The sequence below is a fragment of the Lepidochelys kempii genome, chromosome 26 (genome assembly GCF_965140265.1).
Source record: "Lepidochelys kempii isolate rLepKem1 chromosome 26, rLepKem1.hap2, whole genome shotgun sequence".
Classification (NCBI taxonomy): Eukaryota; Metazoa; Chordata; order Testudines; family Cheloniidae; genus Lepidochelys; species Lepidochelys kempii.
Window position 1 is genome coordinate 7,938,701 of NC_133281.1, and position 17,353 is coordinate 7,956,053.

The 17,353-nt window shown below is 44.1% G+C and overlaps 1 protein-coding gene across 1 annotated transcript in view; it reads right to left on the reverse strand.

Moving 5' to 3' along the window:
* Nucleotides 1-1,393, reverse strand: part of EBF2 (EBF transcription factor 2) — a 172,301-nt gene extending 170,908 nt beyond the window's left edge. The window contains exon 1 of the mRNA XM_073325474.1: nt 1,263-1,393. Coding sequence (XP_073181575.1) covers nt 1,263-1,393 — 131 coding nt within the window. The remainder of the gene's footprint in view (nt 1-1,262) is intronic.
* Between the last annotated feature and the right edge of the window lie 15,960 nt (nt 1,394-17,353).

Below are 17,353 nucleotides of genomic sequence, written 5' to 3' on the forward strand. Positions count from 1 at the left end.
ATAGCTTGATTTTTATCATCTTGGGCATAAGAACTTTGATCGCTGTATTTTTACTAGACATCTAGAATAACGTGACGTCCCAATGCGAACACCGATCAATTAGCCGCTGTCAATTGGCGATTTCTCACAGTGCATCTAACATTTGTTTTACTTTCGCTTTCCCCATCAAGGTATTTTTTCCTCCGCATATAAATTAAACCATCAATATTCATTTAAAAAAAAAAACCCAACAGCTTCTGATATCTCCTCTCGTGCTGCTTGAAAGATCTTCCATAGAGATCAGATGGAGGTGGTGAGGGCATATAGGGCCATATTGGTATATTGGTTCCTAGACCAACGTACATGCAACGCGGTTGTATGTCCCTCAAGTCAAGTTGTCTCTATCCTCAACTTTCTTCTCGGGGCGATTCAGCCCCTTCCCACACGTGTGCCCGAAGGCTGGCTAAAGAGATACTTGCAGAACGTGGGGACATGTTTTGTTTAGGGAGGGTTTCGTTCCCCTCTCTCCTCCATAAAAAAAGAAGAGGAAAGAAGGGGGAGATGAGGTCTGTAACTCAGAGAACCCGGCACTACTGGGGCGTATTTATTATGGAACAGAGGGATTATCCCCCAAACAGAAGCAAGAAGGCATCCTCGTTTGCAGTTGGACGGGTTTTATATTCCAGCTAGCACTGAGATCTACATAGTGTTGACAAGACTAACGCAAGGAGTTAGTAAGTGGGGTCAAGGACTCGACTCAGCTCATTCACACGACAGCTCTCTCCTGCACCGCTGATACCGGCAGTTTTGCAAAACCCTGGTCAAGGTATCTTCCCCTTTCCCTCGTTACTCAAACCCACGCTGGGCTCGCTTTCTGCCGAACCCTGTGGCTCGAGTGGGGAGGAGGGTGGCGTTCGCTATATAAAGCATGAGATCAAGGATAACAAGGTGATTTTGAATCAAAAGAGGCATAGCAATTAAGTTTAGCCAGAAGAACATCCCACTCAGACGTTCGGGCATACAAGGGTCTAAAGAGTTACTGTTCGCAGTATTGCTATGGATGGGTGTCCCCCACCCAAAAAAAAAGAAAAGAAAAAAAGAAAAACGCTCTCCCCTCCAATCTCTGCTCTCTGACTTCCTCTGCTGTGTGTGTTTGTCTCTCGCTACAGTTTTGCCCTCTTGGATTTTCACTGACTGGGGCGGGGGAGTAAATTCAGTCGCGAGTCTGAACAACAGCGGGAGGAAAGGGAGGTTTCAAAAGGGGAAACACAAGGCTCGATTACCTTTGTGCAGCTACGTTTGCATCCACAACCCCAACATTTCTGACCCAGGACCTGACGGGATCCATTTCAGACGCGAGAGATTTCTCTTTCAGAATCGGTCCTCTTCCTAAAGTATCTTGAATCCCAAACATTTAAGAAGTCTATTCCAACCGGCAACAGTTTCTTTAAAAAAAAACAAACCCAAACAAAAAACAGCAGCCTTTGAAATTGACACCCACACTCACAGAGATCCCAAAACCACTGAAGTTCAGCTTTAAAACCAACTTCTTCTGCTTCTAAAGGCTACGTGAGCTGCTGAAAAGGCCTTCCCAAAAAACAAAAAACAAACAAAAAAAAGTTTTCCCTCTTGCAAAGTAAAGTTATGCTCTCATTCAGGCTCGCCCGGTCCTATCATCCTGCAAACGCCGGAGAGGCAACAGCATCCAAACACTGACCGCTGGATCACCTGTTTCTCAAGGACACGGGGAAGAGGACGGATTGCTGCCTAATCCAAAAAAAGAATCGCGATAAATCGTGAAAGAAAGGGAGAAATGGAGCGAGAGAGTCTGATTACACAGCGAACTGCGGGAGCCAGGATGCTTCTCCAAGCCAGTCCCCATCAATGGGTTACAGCACCGGGAGAAAACCGACGGGCGAGGGGGCGGGGCGGATTTCCATATTAGGGGACTCGATTTGCATAGACTCACCCGATTGGAGGAGTGCAGACAATTATCAAGCGGATACACACTCATAACTCCAGCTCCAGGCTACCAACAATTGCCAATGGGAAAGTGGGCAGAGAAGCAACAGTCCTCAGACTTTTCTGATTGTTGAGTAAGTTCCTTCCCAAAATTACTTCGCTTTCAATTTGTTAACCTCAGATGGAACCCACTCAGGCTAGGGTATTATCCTCTTTTTTTTTTTTTTAAGAATAAAAGAGAGAGAGAAAAATTTCTAGGAGCCTTGTCGTATGTGTCCCTGCCATCAGGTGATGAGTTTTGTAACAAACAAACAATAAAGCAAACGTCCTTTTTTGAAAATCTGGAATGTCTTATTGCTACTGTTTTAGGAGCACTGTTAGCGAGATTATCAGCGAAAACTAAACAAGATCTAATCCAAATATCTGGCTCTGGGGGCACTGGAAGATGCTCACAGAAAGCGTGCGGGGTTGGGGACAGATTGTGCGCGTCAGCGAGGGAGAAAGAGAGAGCTCCACACCTATTCAGTCCATAAAATGCACCCACAATTTCACACGACACCAGAGCTCTGAAATCGTCCCTTCAAACTTTTTATTGCGTTGCATCTAGGCAAAAAATGTAGCCACTGACAGGACACAGCTATATTCATCCATGAACCAGAGAGTGGTTCCTTTTTTTAAAAAAAACAAACAAACAAATCTTTTTGGCTTGGCGTTATTTTCTTCCTGGCTCTTTTGTATTCTGATCTGTGCATAGATCTTCCCCTGAAATCTATATAACACCAACGCGAAAACAGATTTCAAGACAATGAATGCAAATCTGTGCTCAAAGACCATCTGCCAGATGAAGGAATCAGATGTTCCATAGTTAAAGGGACAGTGCATGGATTTCCTTGCCTCATTATTTAGAGCTCCCCTCTTTAACCTGCTTTATGTTTAGGAGGAGAAATAAACATTTCTTGTCAATCTCAAACCTAGTTTATTACAGTCAAAAAAGGGACCATCTTTAGTTGCATTTTAAATGTTTGCCTTTCTACGAAGTGTTAGATAATTATAAAAGTTGATTTTTTAAAAAAAATGCATTTAAATCTTTTCATCCGAAAAATGTATATTTAATTCACACACATGGTGGGGGGGGGGGAGGCGAAGAGGGGACTCTAAATTATTCTGTCTACATGCATGACATACATGGTATTAGATGAACTATAAATCTCCACGCGATCTCTGTTCAAAGATATTTACCACACTAACCTTTCTTTCCCCCTGCATTGATAAATATGCATCGAGTGATTTGTCAGTTTAGCAAAAGGAAAGCCTGACTTTAAAAAAAAAAAAAAAAAAAAAAAAGCAACGATCAGTTCTGTTCATTGCCTCTGAAGCACCTGGTATTGACAGGATACTGAGCTGTATGGACCTTTGGTCTGACCCAGTATGGCCATGCTTATGTTCTGGGGTTAACAACAATATATTGTACCAACAAACATTCCTGTGATGTGCAATAATAGAATCTTTCGATACAATTTCTCAGCTGTGAAAAGCATCGTTTGTTTCTGAAATTAGGCGAGATCACTTAAACCATCAAAGAAAGAGATCGAGAGTATTCAAACTAGATTTACAGGCGATAGTGTGTGAGCTATACACAACAGGAAAATTACCTTCGCCCATTGAATCCTAAATGTATTTCCTGCGCTAAGAACGATTTCTTTGCATTTTATTTGTATCATTAGGACTGTAAACAGAATTTAACTTGCCCCTGAATGTAGTCCTAGAGCTGGGATGGAAAAAATCCCATTTGTTCTAACCCTGGATGGCTTATTAACCGGGAGAAAAGGCTTTCAAATAATTGGAGCTCCCTGCTCCAAGTGATAGCTAAAAATGAGTCCGACCAGGCTCCTTTAAGATGCTTATCCAATAAAGTCTAATCGGTTACAAAATCTTGGTGGAAACTTCACTTGTCTCGCTGCGTGTGTGAGGGAGAGCGAGCGCTGACCCAGGGGTAAACGTGCCAGGTTTCCGGACAATAGGGGATCGTGTGCCACCGTCCCCGAGGGGAGTCTGGCTTTTAAGGATTCAGAGCAGGGTCAGAGGGCACCGACTCAGGTCAGGGGAGGGGCACCCTCTTTGCCCCCAACAGCTGCCACCAAAATTTGGCACTTCAGGAACAAATGAAAGGATCCCCTCCACTCCCCATATTCCCCCAGAACTGCCCACCCAGGGTACGCTTCCCCCATCCCTTCCAATGCCAAGTTAACAGTCGGTCTGCGGGTACAACTTGGGGCGGCAGGAGGGAAGGGAAAGGAAAGGGACTTTCAAATGCAAGATCTTTGTGCTCTCTTCAGGGAGGCATGACAGGTTTGCGGTGGCGCCGAGAGATAATCCAAGCCAACTGGCGAAAATGGACTCAAACCGATTCCACCCCGCTTTAGAAGAGGGATCATTTATTTTAGGGTCTCCCTTCCCCCACAGCGTACATCATTTACTTACACCGAGGGGTTTTATTTCCCCCTTCCAAAAGGACAGGACGATGGGTTTTTAATACTTTGTGGAAGTGTTCATTCCAGCTCCCATTCCAATAGCAAGTGTCTGGGTTTAATACCGTTTGAGCCAAAATCCCCTGGCGTAAATCCACGACACCGCCCTTTATTTCAGATGGAGTCACTCCGGATTCAGACCAATGTAAACCGGGTTTAATTTGGATTCGTGCCTTTTAATGCATCAGTTTGCTTAGGCGAGCCAATTTCACACACTAGTGAAAGGACGATGCCATCAAATAACGTGTCAAAACTAAAGAGAATGCACCATTTAAAAACAGGACTTGCTAAAGGTAGGGTGACCAGATGGCCCGATTTTATAAGGACAGTCCCGATATTTGGGGCTTTTTTCTTACAGAGGCACCTATTACTCCCCATCCCCGTCCTGATTTTTCACACTTTCTATCTAGTCACCCTAGCTAAAGGATGCCTTGAAAGTGGAAGGAAACCTCTTTATTGTCTTCCTGCAAGAAAATAAAAGAGCATTTAAAACTAAACAGGTTGGTGAGGGCCGTTTACGATTGGCAATTGGAGGCTTAACAGCAGATAACTAGTCGTTTGAAACAGCAGCCCCAGGGATACAAGGATAGACAATGAGCTGTGTCGTTTAGCAACAGGAAGGATCCGGGGCGACTCTACCCCGATTCAGCCTTCCAAAGCAGACAGAGGTAGAATCCAAGATTTTGTAGGCACCCAGTTCTGTGTTGCTTCGTTACTCTGTGGTCCAAACTGCCCTTTCAAGAGGTGTCAGTCCGAGTTCTTCTTTAAACCGCTCTGACTCCTGATAACGCTTTTTTTTTCTCTCTCTCTTTTTTAATGCGTAACTCAGTATTTGTGGTTCTTTCCTTCTGTCCCAAGCGCAATCTCAACCTCGCCTCCACCCACATTTCGGTATCGAAACAACAGGTGAGGACATCTTGCCTTGGCCACTGTCATGTGCTCTTCTTTGTTATAAACGGACACAGGACATTGCTTCTCACCGCTGACTACTAATAGGTTCCTGACTAAAGACCTGATAACGTTAAAGATTTCCGGTCCAAGGTATTAAATATTCGCCCAGATTTTTTAGACCTCTTTAAACAGACTATCCTACCCCTTCTCCCCTCTCCCCAAGCGTTTGGAAAATGAATGAGGACCAACTTGTCTGAAGCTACACCAAAAGCAAATGCCCACCCACCAGGAAAGAGACACTGCCCCACCTATTAACCCTTTTTGTAAGGGGTTCCGAAGGAAGAGGTAAAGACAAGGGGGCAGATGAGCCAATGCTTGCAACCTACAGATTTTTAAATCATCAATGCCGGAGCGGATTAAAGTCGCAGCTTTGTTTTCTGTAGGTCACATCGTAATGGTTTGTGGCTGAGCCGTGTTTTTAAATGGTGCCTTCTTTTTAGTTTTCACATGTTATTTGATGGCATTGTCCTTGTGTGAAATTGACTCGCCTCAGCAATCTGATGCATTAAAAGGCACAAATCCAAATTCAACCAGGTTTACATTGGTCTGAAGCCGGAGTCACTCCAGCTCAAATGAACGGCGGCGTCCTGGACTTACACCTTCCGTCTTTCATTAATAAAATAAAATAAATACATAAAAATAGACCCGCTGTTACGACCTGCTTAAAGAGACAAGTTTTCAAGCACCTGAAAACTAGATGATTACCTTATACATGCATGCAGGTTCCCACGGCTCAGAACGGCACTCTCATGCATTTGGTTCTCAAGTGTATAATCAAAGAAAGCCTTTCAAGAGCCAAATAAGATAAGGGTAAACAAATGGTTTACTTTCACGTTGTAGTTTGTGACGGAAAGATGGCTAGGAAAAGCTCCGACAGGCTAGGCGCTGTTCTTAACTTCTCAAATGAGAACTGTATGGAAAGCAATCTCAAAGTCTTCAGCACAGATCTGGGTAAGAAATTTATTCCGGCTGATGCAGCCACGATATTCCTCATATATAAAGACCCTCGATTTAACGGAAATAAAATGGTAAGGACGAGGTCGCTGGGGGCGGATGGGAAGGAGAGAGAACACCACAAAATATTTCAGAACAGAGGGTTTAATGCAGTTCACCTGTATGCAACTAACAGATAGGAAAGGAATACAGCCCGCAGCTGTGATTCAAAGTACAAAGCAAGACCCAGCTAAATTAAGCCCTTTCCGATTAAACCTGTTATAAACCAATAATTTTATATATTTACCATAAAGGCTATTTCAAAAGGATGCTCACTCATGTGATTGTTGGAGAAAAACATCACTAAGTATAAAATGATTGACTCGACTTCCCCCCCACCCCACCCCACCCCCATCACGAAATCACCAGAAACGTGGGTCTGTAGCTACAAAGTCTTGAGCTATCCCTGGTCTCTCTCCCTCCCCCTTCCCTCTTGTATCATAAAGGCACTATTTACTATAGGCAGATCCACACTGATCATGGTTTATAAAACCTGTAAGTTTCAAAGAATCCACTGATCACTGCAACTTACACCTTTATAAGCACTGATCAACAGAAGTTTGGAAACTTACAAACTATTAAGTCAACATGTAAAAACTTCTGCTCCACCTCATTCTTCCCCAAAGAGAGAAAATATTGTATCCATCATAAACTCTTTCGAGTTTCCCACATATTCCAATAAGTAGGTGCTTTTTCACTAAAACAGAAAAACACATCTGTTAGGTTTTATATTCAACCCCCTTTTTCTTTTAAAAAAAAAAAAAGTTACTTTTACTGCCTTTTGCCTAGCGTGGTTTTTGGAACACGTTAGCAAATAATATTTTACCATGGGGAGTGTATGTTCTATTTTATTTTATAATGCAGATTTGAAGAGTCTTGTTGCTGGAGTTTGTTTTTTCTAACCACATGGAATGTTGAAGCAACAAGCACATTCAGAAAAAATATTTTAGGTGGGTGTAGATTTGTGCTGGGGTCTTCTTATTTTCCCATTTACAGAAGGCTGTTGAGATCATTTTTCAATACATCTTTGTATAAAGACATTTTAAAACACCCCAAATCAGAAAATCCAAATTTGTCATAGCCCTTTCATTCACCCACACTGAACACATACCGGATCCAGTTTTTGCTGGCAGACACAAAACTTGCACCAACTGGATTTGTGCAGAAATACCCAAGGGCAGAATTGGACTCATCCTGCATTAACATATACAGTTCATAACCCCAACAACCACCCAAAAGGCTTCCTATGGCCTTGATCCTGCAAACACATTTATGCACATGCTTGAGGTAAATAGATCTGCTAAAGTTAATAGAACAACTCACATCTGTCAGCATGTGTTTAAGCGTATATTGGATCAGGGCCTATATTGACCTTCCCAACTGAATTATTTCTATTTGCCGATTTAGGTCCTGATTCAGCAATGTAGTTAAACACGTGCCTATCTTTAAGAACTTGAGAATATCATTGAAGAGATGAGACAACTCACCCACTTAAAGCTCATGCTTAAGTACTAAACAGGAACCTTAGTTTTTGTTTTTCAGTGCACATACTTTTCTTTAAGAAAAAAAAACCTCTCTCTCTTAGTTTCTTGGGTAGCTGTGGAATTCTACATAGCATAGCTTGAGAACTTAAGTCGGGAAATTCCACAGGCAAACGGCGCACAAAACACACACCTGTGTAAACTAATTAATATTGAGGTTTAATATGAATATTGTAAAATAAAAGAACATTGGTTATTTCACAGTCCTATAAGTCCAAAGCTGTTGGTAGCTGCACACTGTGCCTGTGCAAAAATGCAAATTGTGTTGCATTTATCACCACTATTTTATTTGTAATTGATCTGGAGCTCAGTTTTCACTGAGGACTAACCACCTGGAAAAGTCTGTAGTCCCATTTCAGGTATACCTGTGCTTTTCAAGGCAGAAAAATGTATACGTATTTACTTTCACTCGTGTGTCACTTGGATGAGTGGACCTGGCTCAAAACTTTCCAATAACTTCCATCCTTAGGTTGAATCCAAAAGTTCAGTACAAAAAGAGATTTACAGATAGTTATGCCGCTTGGTTCAAAGCCCATGAAGTCACTAGAGAGACTCCCACTGACTTCAATGAGATTTGGATCACACCCATGTTGAGTTATGGAGGGCTCAATATAAACTTAATGATAGCGTTCCCTTGCTTATTTTTATGTATTTATATATTGGCTTCTCTGTGGTATTTTGAGTATCTGAGTACTTCAAATATTCAACTTATTCTAACCACACACCTATGAGGTCAGGAAGTATTATTATCCCAATTTGACGGGGGGGAAACTGAGGCATAGAAAGGTCATACAGCAAGTCTGTGGCCGAGCCAGGAACAGGATTCAGACCTAATATGCATATTAACCGTAGAAACCTCTTTCCTCTACTCACTGGACTGTTCTTCTTTGTGCAATACACATCAGCCTTGTGCCAACCTAAAAACCTTCCTGAGCAACACAAATACATTCGCTAGCAAAATCCTCAGCTGGCGTATGTTGTATACAGTCATTGGAGTGAGACCAGTTTCCACTTGCTGAGGACCTGGCCCACTGTGTATGTAACTGATTTTTCCAACACATGTACAACATCCAACTATACTGGACATTCCTATGGATTACAAGAATACTCAGAGTTATAACCGTTAAGGCGAACCCATTTGGGAAACAGATATTAAACCGCATGCTTCGCGGCTTAAGCCAATTTCTAACTATTAGGGATTGAGATAGTACGCTTTTTTAAGGACCATTGCTTTTTGCTCTGAGTTTGTACAGCACCTAACACCATGCGGTCCAGAGTCCATGACCAGGCTCCTAGATGCTACCACAATACATATAAATAATAGCACTTTGGAGGATACCTAATATGGGGAGGGTGGGGGAGGTTATCCTATATCTGCCTGTTCTAATGCCTTCCTCTGGTGCTGGCCACCGTCAGAGACAGAATACAGGACTAGACGAACCACAGGTCTGATCCATTCTGGCAGTTCCTAAGTTACAACTCCCACACAATCAGGAGGAGGCTGAAAGTCCGCATGTAGTGTAACAAAAGCTTTTCCAGAATGGAAAGAGACACTTCTCAGTTCCTCCCTACAGTATGTGAAAACAATATCAATCAGGAAAGCTGCAGAAAACAATTTTTAGTTTTAAATTTATACAGGGCTATTAAAATGCCTAATTTAAGGGAAGCGAAGTGGAGTTCTGCTTTATGTAGGCTGGGGTTTTCAAAGGCGCTCGAGAGAACTAGACACCCAGGCCCCGATCCTGAAAAAGCTTATGCCTGTGCTTAACTTTACACATTGTGTTATTATTTGCACTACCCTAGCACCTAGAAGTCCTAACCAGGGACCAGGACCCCGTTGTGCTAGGTGCTGTACAAACAGAACCAAAAGACAGTCCCTGCCCCATGCTCCACTGACTGCACTGGGACTACTCCCAGTGCATACCATTATGCACGTGTGTAAGTCTTTGCAAACTTAGGATTCCCAGTGAATTGCAATGGCATTTCGGTACCGAATTCCCTTACAACTCCCCAGCACAGTCACTATTTGGTTTGTAAGAGGGTATTTTCAATTATTTATTGACTATTTACTTTCAGTAGAGTCTAATTTTGCCTACAGATTATTTGGCGGGGTGGAGGGGGGGTGGACCTGGCAGGTTTTTATACTCCTTGTGATATTCAGTTAGGGCTTAACACTTGCCCAGTTTTTATATTGCTCTGCTTAAGTGTTGATCTTTAATGCAAAAAACTCAGCCACTTTAAATTTTACACACACTTCAACAGTTCTGTTCTTTTAATGGGCACAGTCAAAGACACAGAAAATGCTGCATTCACTCTTGTGTTATGCAAGAGAAAGATTAAAGCAAAAATGTTTCTGTTTGTCAGCTTTGTGCATTTGGCAACGTTTTGTGCACCGAGGGTCACTCTGTTTTACTGGTGGTCACTTGCATTTTTGTCTGTGCATAACATTGGGGGTAAGTCCACATGTGCATGCTTCCCAGGCATTTGCATGACCAATACCAGCGGCAGCAAAGCTGAAACTCTTGAGGCAGATGCACCAAGAAAGCTGAATGTCTGGGAGGGGCGCAGAGAGGGCAGAAAGAGGTGGGCCTGAGAATACTTGGGGGTGGTGTTCCTGGGCTTATTCCTAAGACATCAGTAAAGGAGCAAAAAAATTCTTGTCATTTTAAAAAAAAAAAAAAAAAAGGAATGAATAAGAATAAATTTTAAAAAAATCAGGTCACACTATGGAGAAAAGGGGTGCTCTCCAAAAACTGTTTTTATAGGACAGTTTAAACAAAGAAAAAAAAACTCCACACAAGTTAATGGCATCACTTTAAAGCTGAAGAACTGCAAAAAATAGCTAGAATCTTGGCTGTGGCAAAGGATTGCAGAGCAAAACACAGCAAAAGGTGGCTTTTAGCTATCTTTGTGTTCGCCCAATCATAGCCTGGCGACGCAACGAGCTAGTCCCCCAGTGTAAGTCAGAGCAGCCTTAGGACTGCTCTAAACCACGCTAGCGGCCAACAGCCCCAATGAGCAATTACAGTAGCCAAGAATCATTTCCCCTGGCCATGTCCCCTGTGCTGGGGTAAGCAAAAGGCTGGCATAGGAGCAACTACATTGGCTGTGTGCCCTCACCGAATCCCTCTACTGAGGTGGTCCTTCCATGGCAAGCTGGGTGAGCTCTAGACCCACCTTGCACCAGTGGAATGGAGCAAAGCAGCCATGTGACAGAAGAGAATTTGGCCCGTTCAAAGCAGGCCTGAGATGAAAAAGATATTTTCTCTCTCTCTCTCTCTCTCTCTTTTTTTTTTTTTTAAAAATAAGAAGAAATTATTTAGCTACATACAAACATCAAACGCTTCCTCCACAGGGTTGCCCCCATCCACTTCAGTGGGAGCAAGAAAAGGTTAGCAGAATCAGACCCAGGGAGCTTAAAAGGAGGACACCGAGCAGAGGAGCGATCCTGTGGTCCATGTGTATCCCTTTGCTTCAGGGAAGTTGGACCCCTACACCGTTTTCAAAAGAGCCTGCTTTCAGATCAGAGCATCTGAACAGTGGAATACGTCAAAGCACATGGCATCATGTGTAGGATACAGTTCCTTCCCTGCCCCTACAGATAATCCACACGCTGCAGCCAGCCAGCATGGTCAGTCCTGGAGATATGGTTGGAGAGCATGCTAAGGCGGCAATATTCACATCTGGTTTCACCTGAATTTATCTGTCTGTATCTGCCTTTCTAGCAGGCCCAACACCATGGTACCTCGACAACCAGGACAGAGTTTACATGCATTAGAATGCAAGCCCTTCACCTCAGAGATTCTTTCTTCAGCCATGTTTGGAAACAACTTGCCCATTTTGGCACTAATCACAACACAAATAAATATTAACATCTAGACACCTCAGACAGATGAGGCCTCCACTGTATTAGGTGCTGCACAAACACACAGTAAATGACGGCACCTGCCCCACAAACTTATGCTCTAGAAAGCAAGGCCTCGATGGATGAAACAAGCAAGCAGATGGGAGGGCAGGCACATAAAAGGAACACAATGTCTTTGCTCTCAAATCATTGTGTGCCCAATCTTTAGCCCACCAATGACAATAATCCAACTCATCGTTTTATTAATATTCATTAGTCTGACAGCAGCACCTCAGCCCTCCATTGAGATCAGAGCCCCATTGTGGTGGGAGCTGTACTCACCTGACACAAGAGTTGCCCTGAATTGCTTACAGTTGAAATAGACAAAACAGACAAAGGGTGGGAAGAGAAACAGGACCACAGAGAGGTGAAGTGATTTGGCCAAGGTCAAGCAGCAGGTTAGAACGTAGATCTCCTGACTCCAAGTCCCATGTCCGAGCCGCCCGGTGGTTCGACCTTTTCCCCCCCCCCGCCACTCAAGAACTCCTAAACTTAAATAGACAAACCTGTGGACCCCCAACCAGAGGTGATACATGCAGGTGTGGGGGGCACATGGAGTTATGTGTTTCCCACCCCCCCCCTTCCAGATGTCTGCTTTCCTTTTGGCCCTGCTCCCTGAAGTGCTGATGCAGCAGGGCAGAGCAGTGGTGCGTCTTCTTGGCTAGCTGCTGCCTGCTTGTGGAGTCAAAGGCTGTGAGTCACCCCCTTCTGATGGCAGGGGGAGATTTCGCTTCTGCAGTGACGCTGCAATTTTTCGTTGCGCTCCCCCAACCCAGAAAGGCTGGGTGGCTCACTGAGGTGAGTCTTGGGGGTGGAGGTGGCGGGGCTCAGGCTTGGGTTTCAAACCCGAGCCTCGCAGCTCGGGGCTGAAGCCCGGTCCTTGGTGGACCCCCCGAAACCTGCTTAGGACGGACTAGAACCCTGGTTGAGACCCAGTGCGCTAAACACCATTTTCTAGCTTATAAAGGCCAGCGCTTGATAATTCTCTTTTTAAAACTTGCCCCCATTTATCGTCATCTCCACTTGGTGCATGGCACTCTCTGAATACCCAAGATACAGGGTGGGAGCCGGTCACCATCCAACATGCATAGTGAACCGAGAACTGTTGCACCAGCGAGAATGACCATAGTCGATGGCATCGCATCAGGCATGGTGTAGCCCAGTCCCCAGATCTGGATCAATCCTGCGATTCCACAAACCTCTGGACCAGCCCGATGGTCGGGTCAGAGCGCACCCCTCTGCACCCTCATGCGTCGATGGGAGTGGGGAGTAAGAATTCACTGGAGCTGCTGTGACAGCTGTAGGTCTAGAGTCTCACATAAGGCCCCCGTGCGCTAAACCCACCGTTGCATCACCCCTGTTGCCCCCCAATTGGTGAACTGAGGCCTAGACTGGCAAGACACATATGAAAGAGCATCACTGCCTGTGGCATTGCAGCCTAGTGGCTGTCAGTCCTCGACACTCCTGAATCCATGGCAGGCAAAGATAGCTGGTCAGCCAGGACTTTGTCCTGCTCCCGTTGAAGTCAATGGTGACCCCCTGTAATTGATGCCCATGAGCGAGGGAATCACCCCTGTGGGGTTCTGCTGCTAGGCTAGGTTTTCTCCTAGTGGTGTCAAGGTAAATACATTTTTGGCATCACCAGCTAAGAGGACGAGCCTTGCCTTGATTTGAGGGCTTTTTCAAGCGGCCCACATGCAGTCTGCTGTGCTGAGTGGCCTTGGCTTGGAGCTGGGCAGGGCCCTGAATAACCACAAGCCAGTGCTGTTTGGCAGCCGAGCACTTCACAGCCTGAGGAGGGGAGGCACATTTTACAAGATGGTTTATGGCAGCTATTTCTCCCCCTTCTAGAATACGAATTACGTTAACGGTGACAGGGTCTACAGGCAACAAAAAGCCTTTGCAGGCATCAGACAGCTTGAGGCTTTGCTTTCGCTCTTGGCCAACTACAAAAGCCAGCCCAACAGTTCCTACGGGTGGCCGGGATCATTGTCCATTAAGTAATCACTTGGAACAACTGGTTTCCAGTGAGAAGCAGAGAGAAAACTTATTATGTCTCAATGAATCACATGAAGACTGGAGAGGAGGAGGAGATCTGTATTTCAAGTACATCTGCCACTGGGTTTTAATATATAATCCTAAGAGTAATCAGGTAAGAAAATCCTAGCTCCCAGCCACCAAAGCACAAGTCCCATAAAACAAAAGAACCACGGCGTCTAGGTTGGGAAGTCACATGTTGGCATTAACTCACTACCTGCATTGTTTTGTTACAGCAGCTTTAGCGGCCCGGGTGAGATCAGGGACTCGCTTCATTCCATTGTTATTTAATGGTGCTATTTGGATACAGCTGTAAATCAAAACTAGCATATTTAACCAATATTTGAGAGGAAATAGTGGTAAGGTAAAGGTTGTCTTGCTCTAAATGGATCCCATTTGCACCTCCCTTGTTCATGTATTCCAAGGCTAGACGGGGACATTGTGATTTTCCAGTATGACCTCCCGTATAACACGGGCCATAGAACTTCCTCAAAAGAATTCATACGGCAGATCGTTTAGAAGAACAGAGTCTTCTTTAAAAAATTGCTAGTGATGGAGAATCCACCACAACCCTTGGTAAACTGTTCCAGTAGTTTATTACTCTCACCATTAAAAATTTACACAATATTTCCAGTCTGAATTATTCTAGTTTTTACTTCCAGCCATTGGATTGTGTTAATCTATCGCTGCTAGATTGAAGAGCACATAATTAAATATTTGTTCCTCTTGTAGGAACTTATAGACTGTAATCAAGGTCACCCCTTAACCTTCTCTTTATTAACCTACAGTAAATAGATTGAGCTCCTTGAATCAAACACTCTAGGCTATGTTTTATAATCCTTCAGTGATTCTCGTGGCTCTTCTCTGACCAGTCTCCAATTTATCAACATCCTTCTTGAGTTGTTGGCACCAGAACTCGACACAGGACTCCAAGAGCAGTCGCACCACTGCCAAATACAGAGGTAAAATAACCTCCCTACTCCTCCTTGATTACAGAATCCTGCAGAGATTCCCCTTTTTATGCATCTCATGATCCCATTAGCTCTTTTGGCCACAATGTCACACTGGGAACTCATCAAATGTTGATGGCTACATCTTAAAACAGCTATCCTTTTGCCAAGTTCATGATCTAGCAGGCACCCCCCTGGCACGTGTGTCTGTATTTGAGGCAGCACTGCCTAGTGAACAGAGCACAGGAGTGGAAGCCAGGACTCCCGAGTTCTAATCTTGTTCCTGGTCTTTGAATCTTGACACACATGCGCAATTGTTTTATCATGTGTACAGTACACGTAAGATAATACAGGTGCGTATGTTGATGTACATTTGATTTGCCGCTCGAGATAAAACTTTAAAATATTGAGAAGGGTCATTTTATATAATTTTACAATGTTATTTCAAAGGCGAACATTTCCATTTCTGCACTTTATTATTTGTTGCGTTTCTGTGACTGCACAGACTTGTATTCTCCCCGTCTTCAAATTTTTAATGGCGAGAGTAATGAACTCCTGGAACAGTTTACCAAGGGTTGTGGTGGATTCTCCATCACTAACAATTTTTTAAAGAAGACTCTGTTCTTCTAAACGATCTGCCGTATGAATTCTTTTGAGGAAGTTCTATGGCCTGTTTTATACGGGAGGTCATACTGGAAGATCACAAATGTCCCCGTTCCTTAGGCCAAGTCTACACTTAAAAGTTTTCCTGACATAATAACATTAGTGATGGTGTTTTGTTGTTTTTGGTTTTTTGCTGACCGCAAAAGCCCTAGTATCAATGCAGTTATACCAACAGCAGAGTCCTTCTACCTTGTATAGCTTATTTAACTCAGGGAACTGGTAGAAGCATCACTGGAAAAAGCACTTTTGCCAGGAAGGTTTACTGATGTAGCTAGACTGTATTGCTATACTTGCAAAGCATTTAAGTGTAGACAAGGCCTTAAGTATAATTGTCCGTGTAAGTACAGCAGATAGAGAGCTACGGTCTTAGAACGGCTATGGAAGTTTGGGCTCTGACTTCAATGAGAGCGAAGGACTTAGGCTTCCACTCCCTGACTTTACAATGTATTTCATCATCCAGGCACATCCAGACCGACACCTTGCAGGTTGAGCACCACCCTGATCAGTCTCTAGCAAAGTCCTTACGGCTGGTCATCCTTATAATTAATCCTACAATAGGGTCAGTCAAGAATCGGTTGTGCTAGGTGCTGTGCAGACAAAGAAAACTGTCCCCGATCCAAGAAGTTCACAAACTGTTTGTCAGACTGGATGCAACAGGTAGACAAAGCAGATGAATGGGGTGGGGCCTAGGTTGGAAGGGCCTTTTTTTACAAGGTAACAATAAATGCAATATGGTTTAGTAGAAAAGCAGAAGTCGCTGCTCATCATTTGACTGACCAATGGTAGATGGGAGGGATTTGGAAGCATTATTTGCATATTCCTACATCTTAAGGTCATTACAAAGGCCATACAAGAAGGGACCATTATGATCATCTCGCCTGACCTCCGGTATAACACAGGCCATAGAATCTCACTCAGCGCCTCATTTCTGGTTGGCCAAGAGCATTTCTTTTAGGTAAAGACGCCCCATCTCAATTTAAAGACGTCAAGTGACTTCAAAGCAGAGGTGAGTTTTAAGGAGGAATTTGTAGGCAGTGTTATGAACGCTGATGGCATGGTTTACCTCAGGTATACGGATGGCATGGAAGAAAGTGTGGGGGCTTGAGGGAGAGGTGGAATTGAGGCTGCCATCACTGGCTCAGAAAGGTAGTAGATCTGACAGACAGGGCAGGGCTAATCATGAAAGGCCTGAAAGGCAAAGACAAAGAGCTTATGTTTGATGCGACGGAGGTGGGGCAGAGCTATGGAGAGGCGTAAAGAGGGGGGTGGGAGTGAGGAACCAGGGAGAGGATCCTGGCAGCAGTGCTGCAGGTGGACATAAGGGAGATCACTGAAGCAGGCAACAAGGCCACAGAAGGAGATCGCAGCAGTCGAGGTAGGAGATGAAGGCCCGATTAAGAGCCTCAACAGTCTAGATGATAGAAAAAGGCCAACTCTTTGAAACATTACGGAAAAAGAGGCATTAAGAGTTGGAACCAGCCTGGTGAAGGGAGAGGGCCAAGTCAAAGATGACTCCAATCGTGTTATGCGATCCCTGCTGACAAACCCCTGTGCTTGCACGGAACCCCAGTGACTTCCCACTGACCTCTTAATTTGTATAGGCTCGTTTTATTTAATAATGGTCAATAAAGCTTTGAAACATTATACCATCTTCCCGACAAGGATTTCAAAGTGATTACGGCAATGCACAAACAGCACAACTGGGACAGGCACCCCATTGTGCCAGGTGTCATACACACAAGCTCACAATCGAAGTAGACAAGACATGGGATTGGAGAAGAGAATATAATATATAATTATATATAATCCCATTTTGCATATTGGGATTGAGTCTGTAGAGATTAG